The sequence below is a fragment of the Saccostrea cucullata genome, unplaced genomic scaffold, assembly GCF_032062105.1.
Source record: "Saccostrea cucullata isolate Sc308-1 unplaced genomic scaffold, CSIRO_AGI_Scuc_v1 ctg1036, whole genome shotgun sequence".
NCBI lineage: Eukaryota > Metazoa > Mollusca > Bivalvia > Ostreida > Ostreidae > Saccostrea > Saccostrea cuccullata.
This window is the reverse complement of record NW_026940311.1, coordinates 95,454-121,309: the sequence shown is the minus strand read 5'-3', so window position 1 is coordinate 121,309 and position 25,856 is coordinate 95,454. Positions and strand designations below refer to the sequence as shown.

The window sequence follows — 25,856 nt, the reverse complement described above, 5'->3', positions numbered from 1 at the left end:
TATATTCATTTTTGTGATTTCTTATTTAAGATCTTTAAAATATGTTTTAAATACTTACACCGCTTTCTAATGAAGATAACCAGGATTATGATTACAGCAAGCAAAAGAAGAAATGCTACTCCAATAATTGCAAGGTATTCAATGGGCACTGTTTTGTTGACGCCAGTATCAGTGGTAACAGTGTTGTTTATTTTATTCTTGTCTTCTCTATGAAAATGAAAATATTTATTTTAAAAAAATCAGCAGTGAATCTCACCTCAATTATATTATATAAATCAATAATCACTTGATCTCTTCCATTTTTATTAAGGAACTTATAATATTTTTGAATATATCATAAACATCTTTATAAGTAAGGGTCTGACATATAGGACTGGGGATGGTATTAGCTTGTGTATTTCTGTAACAGACAATGACTTTAGATTGCATACGTGAACGAATTTGTTTCTCATTTAGTAAAGATAAAAATAACAGTTTTTTACCAGACAAATTTAAAAATTATTTTTATTTAGTAAAATCAAAGGGAGATAACTCGTCAAGGGCAGGAAAAGGTCTTAAATAAGGACATGTCCCACTCTTACATTCTGATACCTTAAGGTTTGATCCAATTAAAAAACACACATTAAGATTGACTATAACCTTTGAACAACTATAACTATGGCTTCCATATTTCACAGGTGCATTTCTTGTGCATGTCATCCTCTGGATACCAACAATTTAGACCTTGACCCTGGAGTTTGACTTGCATTTGAGAAACTTCAACTTTCGCCATAAGCTGGCTCACAGCGGCATACATGTGTATCAGTGTTTTAAAAACGCATAATGTTTGTACTTGCTCATTTTTTATTTATAGATCTTAATTAATTTTGCCTTCCATAATATACTAGTAAATTTTTGAAGAGAAACACCCAGAACGAGTTAAAGAGCTATGTATATAATTTTATTTGTGATCAAAACAATACTGACCCAATATAATCCGCATTAATGGGTCAAGAAATTCAGTTTTGACATGTTCTAACTTTATTTACAACCAAATAAAGAAAAGTAATAAATTACACTAATCATGTTCAAAAAATCTGCCATTTTTTCTACTTTAATTGATGAAGATCATGCAAAATTTTATCAATAGTTATATCATACTTCTAATCTTAGGGGTAAGACCTTTACCTAAGTGCGTTTCTTAAAAGTGCATTGTTCCTTGAGACGAAGAAACTCTATAATCATTCTTTAGAAAATAAGAAAGTAAACTTACATTTTTTGTGTGTTCAAACGACAGCCCTTCTCTAACAATAAAAAAAAACATTAAATCATGCAATTTTATCATTTGCAAACTCAGAGCCCTTATAAAATCAAATTGAAGAAGACTGAATTGTATCTTTAAATCCACATAAAGTTCACTTTTATGATAACATATTTGCACATTATGGCAGCCTTTTATGACAACAGTTTAAACAAATAAAAATGTTTACGTTACACGGGTTGTAACTGCAGTCCTAACTGTAAATCTCAAAGAATGTCGAAACGCATGGGTTTTCACATACATACACTTGCCCTAAATGCTTTAACTTTAACATTCTCTTTAGTTTGCAAACACTACATACTTACTTATATAAGCATAATTCGATCTGTAATTTTCTGATGGACAGTTATCTGTTTTGCAGAAAACAGAATCCAGCTTTTTGGCCCCAGAATTATAAACAGGACATCTACCTATATATCATATCAAAACGAAACTACAAAGTTAAATATTTACGGTTTGAAAGGTAATTATCATTGATTCACCTTGAGAAATCGAAACCGTAAAAGAAAAGTAACAATGAAAAATATAACTTTTTTCTTTGTCGTCTCAAACTAGCAAATGATAAATCAATATAATTCATTAACCTTTTTCAACCCATATTGGTTCTGTGCATATCCATCCAATATGGTCGTATTCGTCTTGTAAACAATGGAAATTCTCCGAAGGACTACAAGCCGATATTGCTGATTTCTCCCAGTCTTCATATGGACACTTTCTTAAACTTTTGTTCAACATTTCAAGTACTTGTTACTTGCATGGTGCAGTTTATCTCCTTAAATAATTTAAAATAAGCATTTTAAATACATCATGACATTTAGACTGAATTATAAATGACGCATTTAAATGTCGCCATTTTTTTTCAAGCATTAATTTTACCTGTAAAATGAATACAAAATTATTCAATAAATCGAGTATTATTCCACAAGCTTTGCTTCGATTCAGTGTGAAAAACTTACCCATTTTAAAGGAAGAGGGTTCTATAGAACTGTTCCATTTGTCAACAACAAGAAAAAGGTTGGTTAGATCCTTAATTCAACATGGCATATGTTTATTGAATTTAGTGCATCAATTTTTTCCGCACAACGTTGCAATGCGGCAAACTCAAAATACCAATAACAAAGACCGGTTTAAAGACCCAATGTTTTTACCGCACGGTTACCTGAGGCGGGGGACTGGTCTAAGATTTAACGGAGAGCCCCATCCAATACCCAAGATGTCAACAATCTATATACACGAAGCAGTACACAAAAAGTCTGTATTTGGAAACCAGGGTCAACATTCCGTGTCTAATTTTGAGTGAAACTACTTGAAATAATTGAAATATTTCAATGTAAAATTTATTCAATATAAACACTTTCATGGATATCTATTCAAGAAAAAAATATAATGAAATTACGTTTTTATAATTAAAAAAAAAAGAGTAAAATTAAAGAAAACAGATTAAAACTTCAAAGTAACTATATCTTTTTTTTATTAAGTGTGAATATAAAAAATTATTCTTTTTACCTTTTTTTAATATATATATATATATATATATATATATATATATATATATATATATATATATATATATATATATATATATATATATATATATATATATATATAAATATATAAAAGTAAAAATCCAAAAATATCACAAAACATTTACTGCAAGCGCTTTCGCCATGTTCGGCTCTTCAGGCAGTTATACAAATGTCAGGTAGGTTACCTGGTAACGTCAAAAGCATAAAGTTCATTGTGACGTCATAATAGATGTACGTAGCGTTAAGTTGGCGTAATTGTTAATGTACAAATCTTGCACTAACTTTCACACATTATACAAATGAAATTTCAAAATATAAAATATACAGTATCATTTGCGATTAAGTTTGGGTTTAAAGAGGTTGATAAAATAGTCTTCTTTTGCGAAACGTAAATTTTCGTTTTCATTTGGAAGTTTATAAAAACGAGGACAAAAAGTAATATATCTAAGTCCCAACAAAATGCAATACAGGATCTACGGAATGATTCATCCATAATCATAAAAGAAGCTGATAAAGGAGGCGCTGTTATTATTATGGACAAACCCCATTATAAGGAAATGGTACTGAACGAACTTCAGAACTGTCGGTTTTATAGAAAATTAACAGCCAACGAAGATCGTCACACAATGCTCAAGGTTGAGAAATTAACTAAAAAATATGCCGACAATTTAACAAAAAATGAAATTGATTTCTTAACTAACTTTGAATTGAAATCCAGTAATTTCTACGGATTACCAAAAGTCCACAAATCTAAGGAGATCCAGGAAGCTGTAAAAAATTGTGATGACGCATATATAAAAATATCCCAACCTGCTGACCTTAAAATACGTCCGATCATCGCTGGACCTGCATCAAGCACCCAACGACTGAGTAATTTATTGGACATTTTATTGAAACCACTATGCAAATTATTACCCAGCTTCGTAAGAGATGATATGGATTTTCTGAATTATATTCCCCAAAATGTAGACCCAAACACTATTCTCGTCAGTTTTGATGTTACAAGTTTGTACACAAATATCCCACATACTTTGGGACTGGAAGCAGTTAGTTACTGGATAGACAAACATCCGGATATTATAAATGAACGATTCCCAAAGGAATTCATTTTAGAAGGACTGAAGATAGTGTTGGAAAATAACCATTTCCATTTTAACAATGAGTTCTACCTACAAATAAAAGGAACCGCCATGGGAACAAAAGTTGCTCCCTCATACACAACTTTAGTGATGGGATATTTAGAAGATCAACTATATGGAAAAATACCTGAACTGTTTGATGTCGACTTTGCTAACTACATAAAAAATAATTGGAAACGTTACCTAGACGACTGCTTCATATTTTGGACCAGGAGTGAAGAAGACTTAACTAAATTCCATTCACTTCTTAATAACCTCCATGATTCCATACAATTTACGATAGAAAGAAGTCGTACGGAACTTCCATTTTTAGATCTTCTTATTATAAAGAATGGATCGTGTATAACTACAGACTTGTACTGTAAACCCACGGACACGCACCAATATTTGGATTTTAGATCGTGCCACCCATCCCACACAAAACGTAATATTCCGTTTAATTTAGCACGGAGAATTTGTACAATTATTACAGATGAAACCCTACGATGTAGACGTTTGGAAGAATTAAAACTATATTTAAGACGACAAAATTATCCATTAGATCTAATAAACACTGGAATAGAAAAGGCATCCGAAATTCCAATAGAGGACCTAAGAAATCCACGCCATATAGACGACACCGATGATGACGGGAAAATAGCCTTTGTAGTTACCCATAATCCAAGGAACAGAAACATCCTTATGGACGCTAAAAGATTTTATCCCATTTTAGAACAATCGGAAAACATGAAAAGTTTAGTTCAGCCAAATGATATCATAAACAGTCGACGACAAGCACCAAGTCTTAAAAAACTGTTGACCAAGGCCCGTTTTACAACACAGGAGGAAATTCCAACCATTAAAAAATGCGGAGATCCGAGATGCGGAACATGTACATATTTAGAAGAGGGGAATAAAATCCAACTTAAATCAGGAATGGAAATTCGAACCAACTCATCTATGAACTGTAAATCGGAAAACGTCATCTACTGTGCCATCTGTCCGACGTGTAAAGAATATTATATTGGACAAACGGGAAAATTAAATGCCAGGGTTCGTGTGCACAAGCAACAAATTAAAGACCCTAGTGTGCGTAATACACCGTGTTGTGAACATTTCGCAAAATGTGGCAAAGGAATATTTAAGATTTTCCCTTTTTATAAACTTCCAAATGAAAACGAAAATTTACGTTTGGCAAAAGAAGACTATTTTATCAACCTCTTTAAACCCAAACTTAATCGCAAATGATACTGTATATTTTATATTTTGAAATTTCATTTGTATAATGTGTGAAAGTTAGTGCAAGATTTGTACATTAACAATTACGCCAACTTAACGCTACCTACATCTATTATGACGTCACAATGAACTTTATGCTTTTGACGTTACCAGGTAACCTACCTGACATTTGTATAACTGCCTGAAGAGCCGAACATGGCGAAAGCGCTTGCAGTAAATGTTTTGTGATATTTTTGGATTTTTACTTTTAAATATACCAAAAACTGTACCGATTCTTCATTTTGTTTTGAAATTATATATATATATATATATATATATATATATATATATATATATATATATATATATATATATATATATATATATATATATATATATATATTGATAAGTTAAATCCTTGGTACAGTAAAAAATACTTAAATAAATAAAAACAGAATGCTGCAGTCCAAATTAAATAAAATCTTTATTGTTAGCGCTTTCACCCATGTTGGCTCTTCAGACAGTTATAAAAAATTCAAAACGTTGTCAAGAACGTTGCTAATGACGTCGTGATAACTTTAGGCATTATGACGTCACAATGTAGTTTGTAGTAGCGGCTGCATGAACTTTTTCAACGCAGTCAAAGAATGTATAATTAAAGCATAGAAATAAAATAAGTTTTGTGAATTATACATAATGTCATTTGCAATTCAGTTTTGGTTTAAAAAGTCTTATAAAGTAGTCCTCTTTGGTAACACGGGCGATTTCATCCGATTTCCACATTTTGTAGAATGGGAAAATCTTAAATTTCCCTTTTCCACACTCGGCGAAATGTTCTGAACAAGGGGTGCATCTGACAGTTTCGTCCCGTATATGTTGTTTGTGTACCCTCACTCGTGCGTTAAGTTGATTTGTCTGCCCTATATAATATTCGCCACAGGTTGGGCATGTTGCACAGTAAATCAAATTTGAAGATTTACAATTCATATTGGTATTCGGTTTTAAAACTTTCCCGTTTTTAAGTGTAATTTGTTCGCCCTCCTGAATGAAATCACACGTCCCACATACCTATAACCCAATTACGAAATATTCGCCATCCAGAGGAAAACGACGAAGAGAATATTCCATTTGTGATAACTCACAACCCCCGTAACCACAATATTCTCAATTCAGCAAAGCGATTTTTTCCAATATTAGAACAATCTGATTACATGAAAAATCTTCTGGACAAGTCGTCAATTTTTAACAGCAGAAGACAAGCACCAAACCTGAAGAGGATATTAACCAAAGCAAAATTTTCCTCTAGCAACCAGAGTGTCGTCAAAAAGTGTAGTGACCCCCGATGTGGGACGCGTGATTTCATTCAGGAGGGCGAACAAATTACACTTAAAAACGGGAAAGTTTTAAAACCGAATACCAATATGAATTGTAAATCTTCAAATTTGATTTACTGTGCAACATGCCCAACCTGTGGCGAATATTATATAGGGCAGACAAATCAACTTAACGCACGAGTGAGGGTACACAAACAACATATACGGGACGAAACTGTCAGATGCACCCCTTGTTCAGAACATTTCGCCGAGTGTGGAAAAGGGAAATTTAAGATTTTTTCATTCTACAAAATGTGGACATCGGATGAAATCGCCCGTGTTACCAAAGAGGACTACTTTATAAGACTCTTTAAACCAAAACTGAATTGCAAATGACATTATGTATAATTCATAAAACTTATTTTATTTCTATGCTTTAATTATACATTCTTTGACTGCGTTGAAAAAGTTCATGCAGCCGCTACCACAAACTACATTGTGACGTCATAATGCCTAAAGTTATCACGACGTCATTAGCAACGTTCTTGACAACTTTTTGAATTTTTTATAACTGTCTGAAGAGCCAACATGGCTGAAAGCGCTAACAATAAAGATTTTATTTAATTTGGACTACAGCATTCTGTTTTTATTTATTTAAGTATATATATATATATATATATATATATATATATATATATATATATATATATATATATATATATATATATATATATAATTTAAGAAAAATCCAGTGTTTTGGTACAGTAAAATATATCCAATGAAAAAAAGTCAGAAATCACAAATCTCGAAAATCATTTTTACTGTTAGCGCTTTCTGCTATTTAGAGACCTATCCGTCGATTGAACCTTTACCATGTGTGTACAATTTACCACGATAGGAATATTATTAACGGTCTGACCAACAATTAATAATGTTGAAAATATTCACCATTTTCGAGTGTTCGTGTGTTTGATTTTTTTTTTTTTTTATTGTTTGCAAGATTTCTTTTAATTAAAAATTGATCTTTATTCACTATCATCAATTTTTCAGTTCGAATATATTTATACAGACGTTAGGAAATTAGAACTAAAGTTCTCAAAACTCATGTTTCTAACATTTCTTTACAACTCGGTGTACATTATATTCATATATACAGAGTTAAAACATGGGATGAAGGATTTTTTATCCATGCCGTTTCTGCTAAATATCTTTTCTTATTTATTATATTCAATTTGGTATAATTCTAATCGACAAATAAAGTTTTTGTACTGTGCATGGATGGTCTAAATTCTACGGCAGATGTCCTGGACGACAAATCGTTTAAAATTATCATACGGTCGTTGAGATTGAAAACAAATATTTTAAAAAGTCATGTTTTTTTATTTTCTACTCTCAATTGTTTTAGAAATGAAATTACTAAAAAGCTTTTTTTTTAACCCGCGCTGTTGCAACCACTATTGAAATACGACCACCATTGAAATTATTAATACAATAGTGGTTGACAGTGCATTTCAATAAAAAACATAGGCGGCAACCACTATTGAAATACTTATTCTTTTCTGCGCACACGTACAATAGGGAGAAAAAAGCTAAAGTAATATTTTCATTATCGGGCATACTGAAATTATTTTTCTAGTCTTCTATTTGTCCCCATAAATATAGATTTTTTAGATTCAGAAACCTGTAATTTTCTCAATCCTAATACTTTTAGGAATTGAACAAAATTTACTCGGGTCATGCAAAAATTCTACGTTTGTCAATTTTCCTCTTTGTGCGTCACAGTTTCTCTTTAGTAGTAAAGTTATTTCAATAAGTCTTGCAATGTGGTTTAAGTATTGGGTTAATCATCAACAACTATCAAAATAATCATTTAAATCACTTTTGATATCTACATTTCAATCACTATTAAAAACTATATTTCAATTACTTTGAAAACTATATTTCAATCACTATTGAAAACTTTATTTCAAAAGTGAACATTATTTCAATAGTGGTTGCCACCTATGTTTGGTTTTGAAATGCACTCAACCACAATTGAAATATTTATTTCAATATTGGTCGTTGTTTCAATAGTGGGTTCATTCTACCTATTCCCACTTTTTGAAAATCAGGTAGAAGAAGATGTGTTTGTAAAACACTGATGCCCCCGTATGGCAACATAGCAAAGATTAAGCTTTTCTTAAATGCAAATTTAATTAATTGGTACCAAAAGTAGGGTATTCTCACTGGAAAACAATTGTGAAATTTAAAAGTAAGCTAATGTTAAAGTTTTTTAATAAGTACAAAAATCTTTAAGGTCAAGGTCAAAAGGTCAATGTAATTAGTATCAAATGAAAGGTCTTGCCTCATAAAATACCTATTTAGAGCATGAAAGCCCTAGCCCTAACCGTTCAGAAGTTATGGTCAGCGTTCAATTTCTTAAAAAGTAGGTCAAACTCCAAGGTCAAGGTCAAAGTTATTGTTATCAAATGAAAGGTCTTGTCATAAGGATCAAATATGTAAAGTATGAAAGCACTAGCCTTAGCCCTTAAAAAGTTATGGGCAAGGTTTGCTTTTATAAAGTAGGTCAAGATCAAAGGTCAAAATCAAAGGGTCAAAGGTCTTGGTATCCAATGAAGGGTCTTCTCACAAGTACTACATATATGAAGTATAAAAGCCCTATCCCTGATCGTTCAAAAGTTATAGCCAAGGTTAAAGTTTTTTCACAAGTACGGAAATCTACAAGGTCAAGGTCAAAGGGTCAAAGTTAATGGTATCTAGTGAAAGGTGTTTTAACAAACATTATATGTGTGAAGTATAAATGTCCTGGTTTCTACTGTTCAAAAGATATGGCCAAAGTAAAATTTTAAAATTTTCATGTAAAAGTGGGTCAAACTCCAAGATCAAGGTCAAAAGGTCATATTTGGTGGTACCAAAAGAAAGGTCTTGCCACAAGGAATACACATATGAAATATGAAAGTCATAACTCCACCAAATCAAAAGTTATGGGCAAGGATAAAGTTTTTGCGGACAAAAAGACAAACAGAGAGACAGATAGACGGACACGACAAAAATTATATACCCCCGAAACTTCGTTTACGGGGGCATAAAAAGGTAAGATTTCATGTGGGAATAGGAGGAATTTTTGTATAAACAAATAATTATATATGAAAACATATAATTACTGTACAGACAATGATTAATGAACACCTATTGGAATAGAGGAAAGGTATATTTGCTTTATTAAACTATAAAGGAGACTTTTTACTAATATTTGAAGGAAAAAATGGATTTTTTAATAGAATTAAATTACATTTTGTATATTTTTTCTCCGTTAATATATTCATTTTAAAATCCACGTATTGGAATGCTTTTTTCAATAAAACTATTTTATGTTCTTAAATTAAGATATAAAGTTGCTTTTTCTTGTAAGACCTTTTTATTAGGTCACTTGAGTAAACTCAGGTGACTTTCTGATATCCGTTGTTGTCCGTCGTCGTGCGTCTTCCGTCGTGCGCCATGTGTTTACATTTGAACATTTTCAGTTTCTTCTCTGAAACCGCTCAACCCATTTCAACCAAATATGGCAAACAGCATCTATGGGTGAAGGGGAACAAAAATTGTGAACTTCATGGTCTCTGGCCCCCTGGGGCCTGAGGGGTGGGGTCAAAACCTTTAAAATTAGTGCAAGCTTTAAAAATCTTCTTCTTTACTCCTAGACATCAAGCAATCAAACTGTTGGCATGATTGTAATCAGCACTGAGTCCTCTACCAAAATTGTGAAATTCATGGCCCCAGGGTCAGGGGTGCTAGTGCTAGGGCGGGGCTAAATAGACTGTAAAGTGAAAATGCATTACTACTTTGGAGATCTTCTTCTCTGCTCCTGGGCATTAAATAAGCTATCCAAGTACACATTTATGTTGAATAGAATTGCCTTTTCAAAAATTGAGAATTTCCTGGCCCCAGGGTCAGGGGTTCTGGTTTAAGGGCGGTGCTCTATTGATTATATAGTGAAAATGCATAAATTCTTTAAAAATCTTCTCCCCTGCGCTTAGATATATAACCAAAGAACTATGTACATAGTTATGATAAGGAAAGATGCTTCTTCCCAGTTTGTGAATTTCATGGCCCCTGGGTCAGGGGTTCTGGTGTTAGGGCTGGGCTCTATTGGTTATATAGTGAAAATGTATTAATTCTTTGAAAATCTTCTTCTCTGGTCCTGGGTACATGTATTACTCAAAGAAACAAAGTACATAGGTATGACCGAGAATGTCTTTTCTAAAATTGTGAATTTCATAGCCCATGGGTGAGGGGTTCTGTTGTAAGGGCGGGGCTCTTTAATTGTTTATGTAGTGAAAATACATTAATTCTTTAAAATATCCTCTTCAGCTGGGTATGTACTACTAACCAAGTACATGGTAAAATTGAATAAGTCTGCTTCTTCCAAAATTGTGAATTTCATGGCCCCAGGGTCAGGGGTTCTGGTGTTAGGGCGGGGCTCTGTTGATTATAAAGTGAAAATGCATAAATTCTTTAAAATTCTTCTCCTATGCTCCTGGGAATAAAACCAATAAACTATGTACATAGTTATGAAGAGGAAGGATGCTTCTTCCCAATTTGTCAATTTTTTTACCCTTGGGTCAGGGGTTCTGGTGTTCTGGTGGGGCTCTAAAATTATTATATTGTGAAAACGCATGAATTCTCTGGAATTTTTTTCCTTTGCTCCTTGATATAGTGCCAATGATCTAAGTATATATTTATGACGAAGAAATGTGCCTCTTCCAAAATGCTTAATTTCAGGGAATAAGAAATTCAGAATTGTGGCTAAGTGGGAATAAGCCCTAGCGTTATGGGTACTGCAGACAGGGGGGGGGGGGTTACATAGCCTGAAAATAAAGAAATAATTTGAAATTTGCTCTTTGATATTAATCACCCATTTCTGATGAAATTAAATTTATAAATTTTCGAAAATTTTGAAATATGTGGCCCCAGGGTCAGTGGTTCATCTGAGTTGGTGTGCACAACTGGTGGTTATAAAGTGGGAAATGCATTTTCTCTCTATTACTCTGATCTGCCTTTGGGTAATAATTAGTAACCAAAATAAGCATGCTAAGTGTATAGTAATGATAAACAATGGTGCCTCTTTCAAAATTGTTCATTTCAAGCTAGGCTTAGGGTTTAAAATAGTCAAACCAAATTCAGTTGTTGGAAAGTTGTTACATGTTACTTAGGTGACCTATAAGGCCCGTGGGCCTCTTGTTATTTCAAAAATCAGAAATAAGTCATATTTTCTCATATATGTATTTATTATTTTCTGTCTTAAAATGTACATTATGTCTATTGTTATTTGCAAGTGGGAATAGGTGGAATTGAGATTTTTAAAAAGTGGGAATAGGTAGAAGACACCCAATAGTGGTTGCAACACCGCGTGTTATATACAAGACGGGTACTTGAAATTGTTTGACGCGTGACCAGGCAATTGGCTTCAAAACACACAAACTCAGATTATCAGGTAGCACGGGTATCTAGCCTGTGAATCAAATCAGAAGCTTTTATTTTAAATGATTGATAGACGGTAAATTATTGATCTTAAATCAAGTAGATTTGGGGGGGGGGGTGTTAACATAAAAGGTAGGGTTTCCATAAGGCTATTTTTTGGCCCATGCTGAATATCAAATTAATTCCTTTAGTTATGTCTAGTAATGTTTCCTCTGTCATATTTTATAATTTATTTCCAAAACCAATCCAAAAGCGTCTAAGAGGGTTGTGAAGATTTATTACTTGTAGAAGACTATTCATTGTGAAAAACCAAAGAAAGATAAACCATATATTATCAGGGAACATGGAAAAGGGCTGAAGTAACACAAAAAGTTAACTAATTTAATATTTTTTGGAAAAAGAACTTCTGTAATTGTAGCCATAAAAATTCAATGGAAATTGTGTATGCTTTCTTATTAGACATCTTTGCTACCTATCATAACATAAAAAAGGTATGAAAAACAATCAGTTATAAAAAAAAAAGAAAAAAACCAAAACTTTTCAATATTAAGATATATCATATATTGAGACAAATCATTTAAAATATAACTGTGCTTGCGACCCATACATATTCTTACAAGTATAAAGTAGAAAGAAGACCTCTACGCATTATAAATAAGTACACCGATTTATTAGTATTTCGTTTAGATTGACACATAGGAAGTGTAAAAATCTCTTATCAATAAATTGTTTTGCAATACAAAAAATACTTTTTGGCGATAAAAAAGAACTGATTCTGTAAGTGTATACTGTACACAGGCATTAGACATAATTTACATGTACTTATTTTATTTTTTTTATAGATACTGGATGCAACATCTGAGATGTGTCTTTTATCAAAATTCATTTTATATACATTCATTTGAATTCTAAAGATATATCCTTTGATTCCATGTCTGTACCCATTTTTGTGTGAAACGTATCTTACATTTTTTTCAAAACGTTTTTGTAATCGCATGTACATGTGCCCCTTTGAAATTGCACAAATGACCTTGGATCAAGGTGTGAAGTATTAATTCTTATGTTCCTTCGTAAAAAAGATATGAACAGGACACGTTTGCACAGACAGATGGACGAGATGATTCCTATACATAACACCAAACTGTTTTAGCGGGTATAATGATAAGACCACTGGTTATTTGGGCAATAGATTTAGAACAGATCAAGGCACAAACTACATCATCAACATCTTGTAAAATGCAAATTCACATTAAGTTGAAAGAAGCTGGATACTAACGGCATTTGGCCTTTGTAAACAGAAAAAACGTACGTTAAATCTGTGAAACGGTAACATACCCAAATCAAGAAACTTTGACCTTGATTGACATTGAATAATTAATATATTGATTACTGTGAAACAATAAGTCTGATCTTGGTCTTTATGTATTGAGACTACCGTCTCTAGTTTTAAAGTCTTTGGTTTTCCTCACAAACAGACACACAGGCATGTTATAATATAATCAATTATTTTTCTTTCATGTTTGATATCATCCTATGATTTTAATACAAGTATAACGGGACAAACCAGTACTAAATAGTAAAACCCCCACTCTGATTGACTCTCATGAATCAATCTCACAATAATAACATGGCATGCCTAAACAAAGAGTGTACTAAAATTTCAAAAATCTGCAATGAGTATTCGCTGAGAAAACCCTGATGGAAATTTGGTACATACAGACACACAGATAAACAGAAAGTTGACGTTATATTCATACAAAAATAAATGTCACCTTTTGACATGCAAAACGTGTGTTTATAGCCCAAATCATCTACTATGAGTAGTTGCCGAAAATATGCTAAGAAAATTTGTTACAGACAGACAAACAGACAGCTAGACAGACACACAAGGGTAAAAAAGAATACCCCTCTCCTTCAGAGCTAGGGTAGAATTACTAGTAATCTGTTTGATTGACTGGGCAATATGTTATAAATGTTTATGATTCACTTTAAGTGTTTAAATGAAAAATAACCACAACTCAACAGATTGCAAAATTTGCAAAGTCAGTAGTATTTAAGTGTGTGTTGCATTGCGAACCACAATCATATTTCAGTATAATGTTTCTGTACATATAAGTAATTAATTATCAAATTATGGTTTTGGTTCAGAATGCAACACGTTGTGTACTAGAAGGTTAAACATCATAATCCTCCAACATTTTCCCATATACTCATTGTTAAAGCGGTTGAGGGTACCATACTTTGATCGTTTATTCCAATATCATCCCAACTATTTTCTCGCAAAATAAATACACAGCACAAAATTAGACATGTTGAAAATAATGGAAGTAAGTTTAAAATTGTTGGCAATCTATTTTCATTTTTTCGCAAAAAACATGGGCCAAAAAACAGCCTTGTGGAAACCTCTCCTTTGGTGTTTAAAAACGCGCATTTAGGGCCCTGTCACGCTATATGGCGTACCCGCTGAGTTATTTCAATGTTGTTAAATATTTGAAATTGTCGTGGAATCGCAGAAAAATTGCAAAATTTTCTGTAAAATTTTCACAATGTGAAGTTGTCAAGGCGTCCCTACGGCGACCGACGCGCTTGTTAGATGCGGTCTCACGGAGATATACGATCTCCAGAGGACTGCGCTTCCGTGATGGTTTTACGGCGTGCTGAGGCTTAAAGTTGTCACCTCGAATTCAAGCACGGCCCTCACAATACGTTCATAATGTGTTTTCCACCCATGGTTATATACGCAGATAGAGTGCGACAAATTGTTTCATTCAAGTTTTATGATGAAGACTTCTACTTGTGCTAAGAAATATTCTTTAATCAAAAATGATTTCTTTGAGTAACTAACATCAAGTTCTAAATTATTGAGATTTTTATTAAAATCAAAACCCTTCTTTTTCTTATTTAAAAAATTCGGATGTGTATTAAATAATGTCATTTTATTTGATATTATTATAGATGTACAAAAATAACCACACTAAAAAGTTCTTATTAGAAGCACAGTGAAATCTTCACGGATTCCTCGAGGTTTCCGTAGAAACGCAGTCTACTATCCCTGTGTTTGTGCTGCGATCATGAGCGTCTTCAAGGCATGCCTACGGAGCTCCCACTGCGTTGTTGGAGATCTCACCGCACTGTTACGACAAGCACACGGCGCGTTCTTAGTGCATGCCCAAAATGCACGCCGTCCTCTGGCGTTCTAGGAGCCCTAAACAACCCCACCGCGTCCAGTGGATGTCTCGCCGCGTTGTCACGGCGCTGCAGTTGAATCTATTGCGCTCTTTCAAAAGCGGGGGACAATGATATAGAATACAAATACAAACTTTACAATGCAAACGGAAAAGATAGAAAGATAGAAATTGCAACGTTTTACATGCCATAAAAAGGCTCAAGTGAGCTTTTTGCTTTTTCTGATCACATTTTGTCCGTCCGTCTGTAAACTTTTCACATTTTCGACTTCTCCTCAAGAACCACTGGGGCAATTTTTCTCAAGAACCACTGGGCCAATTTTAACCAAATTTAATACAAAGCATCCTTAGGTGAAAGGGAGTTTAAATTGTAAAAATGAAGGCCCTAATCCCCTCACAAGGGGAGATATTTAAGGAAAGAAAAAAATAGAGTTTGGGTCATTTCACAATCTTCTCAAGAAGTAATGGGCCAGAAAAGCTGAAACTTATGTGGAACCATCCTAGGGTTGTGTAGATTCTAAATTCTTCAAATCATGACCCCCAGGGGTTGGGCGGGGCCATGATAGGGAATCCAAGTTTTACATAGAAATTTAAAGGGAAAAAGTTTTAAAATCTTCTTCTCGGAAACTACTGGGAAAAAAAACTGAAACTTACATGGAAGCATTCTGGGGAAGTGTAGATTCTATATTGTTCAAATTATGAACCTGGGGGTTGGCCGGGGCTACAATACGAAATCAAAGTTTTACATAGAAATATATATGAAAGAAACTTCAAAAATCTTTTTCTCAAGAACCACTGGGCCAAAAAGCTGAAACTTATGTGGAAGCATCCTGGGGTGTTGTAAATTCTAAACTGTTCAAATCATGACCCCTGGGGTTGGGCGGGGCCACAATAGGGAATAAAATTTTACATAGAAATATTTAGCATCCTGGGGTACTGCAGATTTTAAATTGTCCAAATTATGACCCGTGGGGTAGGGTTGGGCCGAAATAGGTACTACAAGTCAGAAATCGGGTAAAGAACAGCATGGTCAAAGCTATCAGGTGAGCGATGTGGCCATAGGCCTCTTTTTTTTCTTTTTTTCAAAGTCATACGTTTTGAAACGAATTTTTAAGTACCTTGTACATCTTTTAAACGGTGTGTTCCCTGAACGTCTAAATCTTATATAAACAGCATAATTATCACACTCAATTAAGGGGCCCCTCTAAGGGACACAGGTAGAGTTTACCTGTGTTACCTGAATAAACTAGCTGCATTTATAAGAAATGGTTTAAAAGGTTTAAAAGGGTTTATTATTTTAAACCTTTTAAACCATTTCTAGATTTAGCTGTAGTGCAGTATGTCTAAAAATTCTCCTTGAAAGCAGTTAATCATAATGTATAAGATAGGGACTTGATTAGAAGAACATTTGCTGGACCAGGCAATTTATCGTTGTTTGTAATGATTTTTCTGAAGGTTTAGGAAATCGGTTTAGATAGGATAGGTTGAAACTTTTTGGTTTTCTCAAATGTTAAACGTTTAAAACACTAAAACGTGATTTTAAAGAATTCCTTTTAATTACAGTTATAGTTTTGAATTCTAAAAAAAGACAGTTTGGTCATTAAAACATATAAAATGACCTGGATATCATGTTAACACTCTCCAACTTATTGGATATTCAAGGCATACTTTTAGACTAATAAGTGGTTCGTATTTTAAATGGCGTGTTTCCTGCCGATTGTTGGGCATTTATTTTTTTACTTAATATGAGCATAGAATGTTCGGTCTACCTAATCATTACATAGGGCTTGTGTGGAGTCTGTGGGTAAACAGGGGATGCTTTCTTCTCCTAGGCACCTCTTCACACCTCTAGAATCCACGGAATCTTGCGTATCATACTCTCTGTACAGATTATTAATGGTTGTTGATTTTTCGTTGATAATTGTTCGCAATCTTATTCAAAATTTATAATTTATAATCTTCCGGTATGTGTAATGATATTCCTCATTGCTCTACAAAATTCGTTTTCAATATTATATTTTCGTCTTCACAGAATATAGCTACTTTCATCACAACATGATGTAATATGATCTCTGCAAAGAAATTAATTGAATTGGATTGTTATTATATGGAACCTCTATTGAAATAAATGGGGATTACAAGTAGTATTCAAGGCTCATTAACAAGTCAAGTAACAATGCATATCAGGAGCAATACAAAATAGGAGCAGAGCAACACGGACCTCAAAAACAGAGTTGGGATCAGGTGCAATGGAGGAGTGAGCATTCCCTGCCTATCGGAAATAAATATTTAAAAAAAAACAACATTTTTAAAACAAAAAGCAAAATACACATGCATTCATAATGCAGTATTTACATTTCTTTTAATAACTATGAAAATAACTTAACAATACTGAGTAAAATTTAAAGCAGGTGAGGTAAAAGAAATTTTCTCATCTCAAGATGTCTTCACAGGTGTAACATTGAACATCTTTGCCATGTCATTCTTTAAAAACAGAAGAAAAAAAAACATGAAATGCATATATACGAAAGAGTTCAATATGAGAAAAATTAATATATTTAAGCACATGCCCCCCCCACCCCTCAAGGTTTCAAATGCAACCAATGATAATGCATGTCAATGATTCAATCGTAATATTCAAGTATAGAAAAAGAAAAATATCAACTGTATACATCAAAATAACGCCAACATATTACAAATAATTAGCAAAAGCAGCTCCCTTACCATGAATGTGATCTGGTTAGGATGGTAGGGAATTCCCCCTAGTTTGTCACACAGTTTCATGTGTTCCTTCTCAGGGTCTCCAGGGACTAACACAGGTTTGTCGGGACCGTCCACCTGTAAGCAGACAACTCATCCAACATACTTACAAAATTAGAGGTACTATGAGCTCAATAAATAATACCCCCGCCTCCCATATGAATATAATGGCGGTGTCCATGTTTTGCTATGGAAAACCCAGAATATGTGTGTTTTTTCAGTACAGGTATATATTAAGCTGAAAATGTACAAAACTTATTAAGATATTTCTTTTTACCAAAAGATAACAATAATACGTCAATGCAAACAAAACAATGCTTGATGTATTCAATGTTTTGCTAACAGCTTATAATTATTATGACAATACAGACGAAACAATGTATTTAATTGACAGTTATACACGATCACTTTTAGCGGGTCTTACCGATTCTAACTGCCTGCAGATATTATTTAGTTCACTCATTCGGTCCTCAAAGTCATCTGTAAACGCTTTAGGATCCAGAACAATAAAACACTGTCCCTACAATTATGATCTTTGTATGTAACTATAACAATGTTAACTTCTGCTAATCAAATGCAATTATAATGTAAGTATTGATAATATTCCCTCCAAAAATAAATGTGTTGTACAGCTACAATACAGTTCTGTAGCTCTAAGACTAACAACAAAATGTTATAAAGTGAGGTAACTCTGAGTTAATTTTTTTTCATTATATTGCAATGCAGTGAATGCACAATAAAATCTAACAAGAGCATCGCAAAGTGAAGCATCCCCTCGTAAAATAGCATCTGTAAAACCAGACATATTTCTGTGCTAAAACTCAAGACAGTGTTCGACATGGATCCCGATTCAAAGTACGTTATTGCTGGCTAAGATATATACAGTATTTCAGATAAGAAAAACAGATAAAGAAAAATAGAAAGTAACACCACATGATCATAGCAGAGAAACACATAATTATTATAATACGTATATTCAAAAATTTAGCCTACCAGATTGGCGACTCTGGTTGCTCCCTTCCACTGACGTATGTGTGGACCAAAGGCCCCTCCACTAAGTATTCCTGTCAGGACTTCTACCATCATAGACAACCCATATCCCTTATAGCCACCTGTCACGGCGGAAATAGTTATTCAACAACGTTCACATTTAAACTATTCGTTAAAAAGGATGTCTAAGCATCAAACAACCCGGGCTTTTCTTCAATGCAGGAGTAATGTGTATCAATAATCATAGCACTACAATTTTCAATTTAATTGGAGCTGTTTGTGCAAAACGCGCAACAGTCTTTTTCACACAAAAAAATGATTTATTCATAGTTATGGTGATGAAATATTATAACTATTACTAAAAGGAAGAAATTTAGATCGAACGGTATAAGAATTCTCGAAGTCAGTATACTTACTGCTTTCTTCCTTTCCTCCCAGAGGTAACAGTCCTTTGATTTTCTTTGGATCGTATGTTTCCTGTTTGAAAAATACATGCAAACGACTTACTATACACAGCATATTAAGGAAAAGTCCCATACATAAAAGAAATTTTAGGGAATTACTTACATTTCCGTCAGCATCTACCGCCCAGCCTGGTGGTAGAGGAAGGTTCTTTCTGTCTTGAATCTCGATCTAAATCATATCAGTAATAAAATAATAATGTGTATGGTTTGAAAATAAATATAGTGACTCATATATTCGATACTGGCATGGCTGAATTTCACATTGTTTCATTTCAGGATTTTTTTTTTATTTCAAACTTTTCATTTCCGACTTTTTAGTTTTTATTTCCGACATTTTAATGTCATCTCGGACATTTTTCAGGTTGTGCAATTTGGTGATGAAAGCAGGACTGGAGAATTCTGACTTATGAAAAAATTAAAGAATAAATTAGAGTACCCCCGGTATATCAAATGTCTCGGACATAAGTTTGTTGGAGTCATTGACATTATATACTTTTATATAATTTTCATGTGTTTTTATTAATATTTTGAAAATGTGGTTTGAAAGAAATTCTTTTAAAATTCCATTTGGTTAACATTAAATTGCCAGAGAGGTACCTTGTAAAAATTCGGGAAATGAAAATAAAAATTGTTGGAAATGAAATAAAAAATGTCGGAAATGCTATGCAGCACTTGAAACATAGTTTCGAACTTGGAGGGGGGGGGATAAATCAAAATCATATTCTCTGGAGCATGGGAAGGTTTCAACTTTTGAAGAATGTATGGATGGGGTCCATCCCCTCCGTATTATTACGTACCTGCGTTATATGATACAGTATTCTTACCATGAATAACTTAATTGTTCTATTCAGATTATTTAATCATATAACATGTTTTGGAATAAAACTGCATTACCTTTCCAAGCGCTACACTTGAGGTGGCCATATCCAACACGAAGCTGTCGCCATCTTTTGCCGGGGCTGCCATACTAATAGGATTTGTACCCAGAACTTGCTACAAAACTAAAACTTGTTTTATTGTTGACTGGAAATTCATTTCTATTACTAGTATTAAAAAAATTAGATCTTTGATCCGCACCAACTAGATCGGTACATTTGTGTAGCGATCTACTCGGAGCGGATCAAAGTTATAATTTTAATTAGATGTGGGAAATTCTGAGTAGGAATCTGATTTGTTTTAACACTTTTATTCACTTGATATGTATTTTGGTATTAAACCATAATGGCATACTATTTTTAGTACAGTCGGTATAACATCCGGAAAAGAAGTGGAGAACGTTGGGGCACATCTAAGGGAAGGGGGGGGGCAATAAAATGGAATAAGAAAAGAGAAATTAAACCAAAAAGTGGAATATTAATACAAAAAAGACACAAAAATTAAAGCGCATACCTCTTTTGATCTTGTTGGGTTCAGCACTGGCGATGTATTAGTAAAAGACATTCCCTGGAACAAAATACTGAGATTACGTATAACTTCAATGAAGTTACTCTTTTCATTCTAATCTGAAACAGACTTCTACCAAAAGCTCAGCTTTATAAATTAACTGCTTAAGTAACATATTGCTTATTCAGTCCATTCATCTGTCATATAGTGCTTACTATAAGACCATGTTCCAGAGCTCTTAAAGAATACCATCCGGCTATCCCAAAGTGGTTTGAGCCTGAAAATTGAAAATTAAAGAAAAAATATATTTTTAAATAAAACGCTACGACCAAAATCTTTAGGCGATTTCAAAATTTATGGCGTGTAAAAATTTAACTTTCTATATTCTTTTTTCAAAAAGATCTAAGCCATCTTTATATAAATTAATAATGTTGTTACAAAGAAAACATTAAAATATTCAATTTCGTTTAAGTCGTTAATTTTTCTGTAAAATGAAGCCCAGAAGTAATACCAGTATACCTCGAACCGTGACCATTCCAATCCCTGCCTCTTTAGCCTTTTTGATCGCCAGATCCACAGCGAATTTTCCGACGACTGGACCTATTCCCAAAAGACAGCAAAAGGTAAGAAAAGTTGACAAGCTGATCTAATGCTACAATTAGCATGATAGGAGACACTTGTTGATTGAATTTAAATGCATATCCTACCCAACAAATTATTCCCGTCCACCAGGGCAGTAGCGACTGTCTGTTTGACGATTTCCGGGGAAGCCCCGCCTCCTCTGCATATTCCTGATTTTAGTTCACTTGAATACATATCTTAAAAATATATAAATTAAATTATAGTAATACATAAGCATATAATTTGACATTTATTAACTGCATTTGATTTAAAAATACTCTCAAAATCAAAGCAGAAGGAAAACCATTAAGTGTACACGTCTCCATTTGGACACTCACCTTTTTTTTTTAATTTTGGGGTTAGAAAAAAAGAAAATGAAACTATTAGATTTACTTCATTTTTACAATCTACACTTGAGGGAATACGTGCACAATGAAACTTTTGACATCTCTTTTGTGGGTTTTCCTCTTCTCCTACTAGTCTTAAGTTTTAACTTAAACACCAACACTAAGTGTTTTATAAATAACATGTATGCCATAATAGCACGTCAACTAGATTTTTTCACATTTTTACAGCATAAATCGCATTCAATTAAGATACTAGAAAATCTTAAAATATTTTAAATCGCTGGTTCATCAGTGTATTTTACAATCTCTATAAACACATGCTAAACTTAAAGGTGTAGCATATCAGAATTTTGTACATGTATATTAAACTTTAAAATTATGTTTTTATTTACATGCACTTATAATTGTGAAATAGAGGTAGGATAATAAAAGTTTTACAAATATATAAAATTACAAAGTTACTAAAAGTGTCTGTGTTGATTTATTTTACAATTTTGTTGAATTAATTATTTTCCCGCCAAAAACTCTGTTGAGCGATTGGTTTAGAAGTAGCACATGACTAGTGACCATAGACAGGTTTTGAATTTCTTTCGGGTGTTGGTCACTTTTATCCCGTGCTGTTGTGCCAGCAGGTTGTATACATTCTAGTATTTGAGTTTCGTGGACTTTAGATTTTCAGTCGTACTAGGTTTGACTTTTTGTTTGGTTTTTATCTTTGAAGTTTGAGCATTTTTTCAGGATGAGGTTTCTGCATTTATATTTTTCCAGTGGTAAAAAACTTGCATGTTTAATTCTTTTAGTAGAGCACAGCACTTAATAAATTTCCTATTTTCTGGAGAGCCTAAATTCTAAAATTTTAGAAAGTCCTTTGTCTAATACTATTTGTAAACCTAAGTGTTAATAATTGTTTTATTTTATCGCTAAACTTTCATAATTAAAAAAGTTCAGTGGAGATCACTTCATAAATTAAATTCATGAGTGTTAAAATTATAACAATATTGAGTTAATGCGTTCAGATACGTATTAATCAGTCTATTTACTATTTTATGATTTAGTGTTTTGTATTATAATATATTTACATCCACCATTGGCGGATCCAGTGGGGGGGTTCCGGGGGTTGGAACCCCCCCCCCCTTTATTTTTGTAAAGTGGTGAGAGAGAGAGAGAGAGAGATTTAGTTTTTTCCAATTACCTTCACTATTCCTTTTTTTATGGGAGAATGGTAGAAAATATTTTACTTATTTTTATATACACATGTATCTTGTATATCATATATATCATGCGATCTTTGGCTGTGTTGGCTACACAGGCTAGATCGCTTAGAAAAAAATAGAGGTGTTGAAAAAAAAAATTTACACACTCAATTTTTTTAAGCATCCAAAGGCCTGTGGTTGGCTATATATGTACCGCTATTTCTTCTGAAGGAACTAACATGTAACTCTTTGTTTTAAACCCGACCCGCACCCCACCCCCCAAAAAGTTTTACAAATTCTAAAAGAAAATTCTTTGTACTCTTCGGAAATACTGCAAATCCATTCAATTTTAAGGCTTTAGTAGTTTTTGATATGTGGTTTTTTTATTCGGACAGGGGGTGCCTTTTCGAAGAAAAAAGGGACGTAAAACAGATATTAACCACAACCTTAGATCTGTCCATACGTGTGTGTGAATCTTTGATTGAGAGTACTAGTATGTAGGGGGGGGGGGGGGGGTAGAGGGACACAACCCTGGAACCCCCCCTTTCAAAAATGGCTGGATCCTCCCCTGTCCACTGAATATTTTCTTCTTTATTTCTTAAGAAAACCCATTGCGTTCATCCCTGCATAAACTACATTAAGCATATCACCTGTACAGATTTCTTGATCAGTGGCCGTTCCATCAATGAAACGTACAAAGACGTTCGCATCATTAACACAATAATTAATATTTTTAATCCTACTAAAAATGATAATTTAAACAGATATAAATATAAACAATAAAATGTCTTTCTTTGTTTGTTGTTACTGGAATGAACGGTCGCAGCTATTGCAGAAAAAATTTACATAACCCGCTTACGCGGGTTATGTATTTTTTCTGCAACAGCTGCTTCCGTTCATTCCAGTAACAACAAACAAAGAAAGCATTTTATTGTTTAAATGAACACTTGGTGATTGTATACATTGCTGACGGGTTAGAATTAATATAATATAACCTGCTGAACTTTCAAACCTGTGTTGTCTTTTATTTCACGACGCAACCAAGGTTTACAAAAGTACAAACTGTTTGAATCTTGTTATATTTTGCGAATTTTTATCTTTTTAAAGGATTAATTGCATGGGGGAGGTGATCCACACCTCTTGTACCAGGTACATGTGAATACGAGTCACCCTCTAGTCCAGTCTTGTTTAGGAACATAACATTGTATCTTATTCTTTTTTTTTTGGGGGGGGGGGGGGGGGTCACAGTGTAATTCAAAGCCATCTCCTCTCTCTTCCTCTCTCTCTCTCTCTCTCTCTCTCTCTCTCTCTCTCTCTCTCTCTCTCTCTCTCTCTCTCTCTCTCTCTGACGTAAAATGAAAGTGAAAGTTAATCAAAACGTAAATAAAAACACATTACCGAGTCTGTTCATGCCATGACTGTAATGACCTCGATAATCAGCTGTGACAAGAAGATCCGCCAAGTCAGCTGCATGGTTTGGATCCGCTCCAGCTGCTGTGATGCATCGCACTACAAAATCATGGAGCTCTTCTTTGGACACAAGTATATCCCCCTCTGTCGCCATTCCGGGTCAAAATTTAGATAGGTAAACAAGAGTTATCTCGCTTCATATTCGCTAAAATCGCGATCGTCATTAGAAAAAGTTTAGGTGTCAGGCCCGTTTTCTGAAGAGGCTTTTGTTTTTGTTTAAAAATGTTTAAAAAATTTTGATTTGGACAAATTACTTCTTCACTCCGTCCACTTTTTTTGATGCAAATGTTAGCCTTTGCAAAGGAAAAAATGCTCCGCCCCCTATGAATTTTAAGTTTGTATCTTTTAAGTTTTTTTTTTCCAAAAGTAAGCCCCCTCACTTTCAAAACCATTGCTATGGGCGTGGGATATATTGTTGTTAACCCGTTCCGTCAGTCCTTCGATTCTCTGTCACACAATTTTTTCCTCAAAACACATTTATTTTAAAATCTCTTCGTAAACATGCAATCAGATAAAAAAAGTATTAGTGGAACCTTAGAAATGAGCATTTTTCAGATATCATAATTATTAAAACACATTGGCGTCAGAAGCAAATTGAAAAAGGGGAGCTAAGTGTAATTTTTTATACCTTCAAAAAAAAAACTGATGAGCAAAAAAAAAGGTGGGAATGTCAATTGTTCAAACACGAAAATCCTATTTCGGGGGGGGGGGGGGGGGGGGGGGGGGGGGCTAAACTATGCAGCAATGTCCAATGTCTATATACTGGGTCTATCTTTGAAAAAAAAAAATGGGGGGGGGGGGGGCTAAGCCCCCCACCCCCCGGGTTCCGACGCCTATGAAACATACATTGATATTGTTCATTCTCCCCTGCTTTCTCAAATATATATGGAGAGATTATGTAAAGACAAACATAAATTAGGTTAATACAGTACTGTCTCATATCTTTATCATAATAATAGATATCGTCAAATGCCCGTATATATGCTGTAATTTCCATTAAGTGAGCTATATATAAAAGAGAGGGGTCGAAAAGTTATCCATATTCAAGTGCACATTATTCTATTACAGAAAATCTCGAGACTATTAAAGAATTTATCAGAAATAGCGAGTTCTTAATTTGGTATATACACTGATTTACTGTCATTTTCGATCTTTTCTTCGAAATAGATTGAAACTCAAACTCTCTCTCTCTCTCTCTCAACATTACTTATCTCTCTTTGAAAAGACAACGCATTAATTCTAAGATCTTCAACGACACTTTGATTTCTTTGATCGCACCTTTATATATATTTTCTCCTTTCTGGTCAGTTATATTCATAAATTGTAACTATAGCTATTTAACATTTATCATTTTAAATATGCATACGCGAAATAAGGCATTACATAATTCTATCAGTCAATATTTAGTTCGTAATATTAAAACATGGAAGGTATTTTCAATAAATTCATAAGATGAAAATCCTTGTAAAAACACTTCAAATTCCTACGAC

The 25,856-nt window shown here is 33.6% G+C and overlaps 3 protein-coding genes across 3 annotated transcripts; 1 reads left to right on the top strand and 2 right to left on the bottom strand.

Moving 5' to 3' along the window:
* Positions 1-58: 58 nt before the first annotated feature.
* Positions 59-2,649, bottom strand: LOC134255091 (uncharacterized; the record flags this gene model as incomplete). Its single annotated transcript, XM_062737604.1, has 4 exons — positions 1,885-2,649; positions 1,606-1,710; positions 1,253-1,283; positions 59-207 (listed from the first exon to the last, which is right to left on the bottom strand). Coding segments are annotated over exons 1-4 (436 nt in total), but the record flags the coding sequence as incomplete, so codon positions are not given.
* A 734-nt stretch (positions 2,650-3,383) lies between these two features.
* Positions 3,384-5,192, top strand: LOC134255090 (uncharacterized). Its single transcript, XM_062737603.1, has one exon. The coding sequence runs from the start codon at positions 3,384-3,386 to the stop codon at positions 5,190-5,192; it is 1,809 nt and encodes a 602-aa protein (XP_062593587.1).
* A 12,268-nt stretch (positions 5,193-17,460) lies between these two features.
* Positions 17,461-24,478, bottom strand: LOC134255095 (uncharacterized oxidoreductase YjmC-like). The gene is made up of 12 exons (XM_062737607.1): positions 24,295-24,478; positions 21,443-21,553; positions 21,255-21,335; positions 20,951-21,012; positions 20,742-20,795; positions 20,247-20,345; positions 19,456-19,521; positions 19,305-19,365; positions 18,892-19,010; positions 18,323-18,418; positions 17,863-17,976; positions 17,461-17,622 (listed from the first exon to the last, which is right to left on the bottom strand). The coding sequence occupies exons 1-12, from the start codon at positions 24,458-24,460 to the stop codon at positions 17,575-17,577; spliced, it is 1,077 nt and encodes a 358-aa protein (XP_062593591.1). The 5' UTR covers positions 24,461-24,478; the 3' UTR covers positions 17,461-17,574.
* Positions 24,479-25,856: the final 1,378 nt, after the last annotated feature.

Excerpts from the sequence above, each read along its gene's own strand:
- LOC134255090 (XM_062737603.1), top strand. The coding sequence starts at position 3,384 with ATGGTACTGAACGAACTTCAGAACTGTCGGTTTTATAGAAAATTAACA.
- LOC134255095 (XM_062737607.1), bottom strand. The coding sequence starts at position 24,460 with ATGGCGACAGAGGGGGATATACTTGTGTCCAAAGAAGAGCTCCATGAT. Across the intron at positions 20,796-20,950 it reads CTCTGGAACATGGTCTTATA|GGAATGTCTTTTACTAATAC; the intron begins GTAAGCACTATA and ends ATTTTGTTCCAG. Across the intron at positions 19,522-20,246 it reads CAAGTGTAGCGCTTGGAAAG|ATCGAGATTCAAGACAGAAA; the intron begins GTAATGCAGTTT and ends GATATGATTTAG.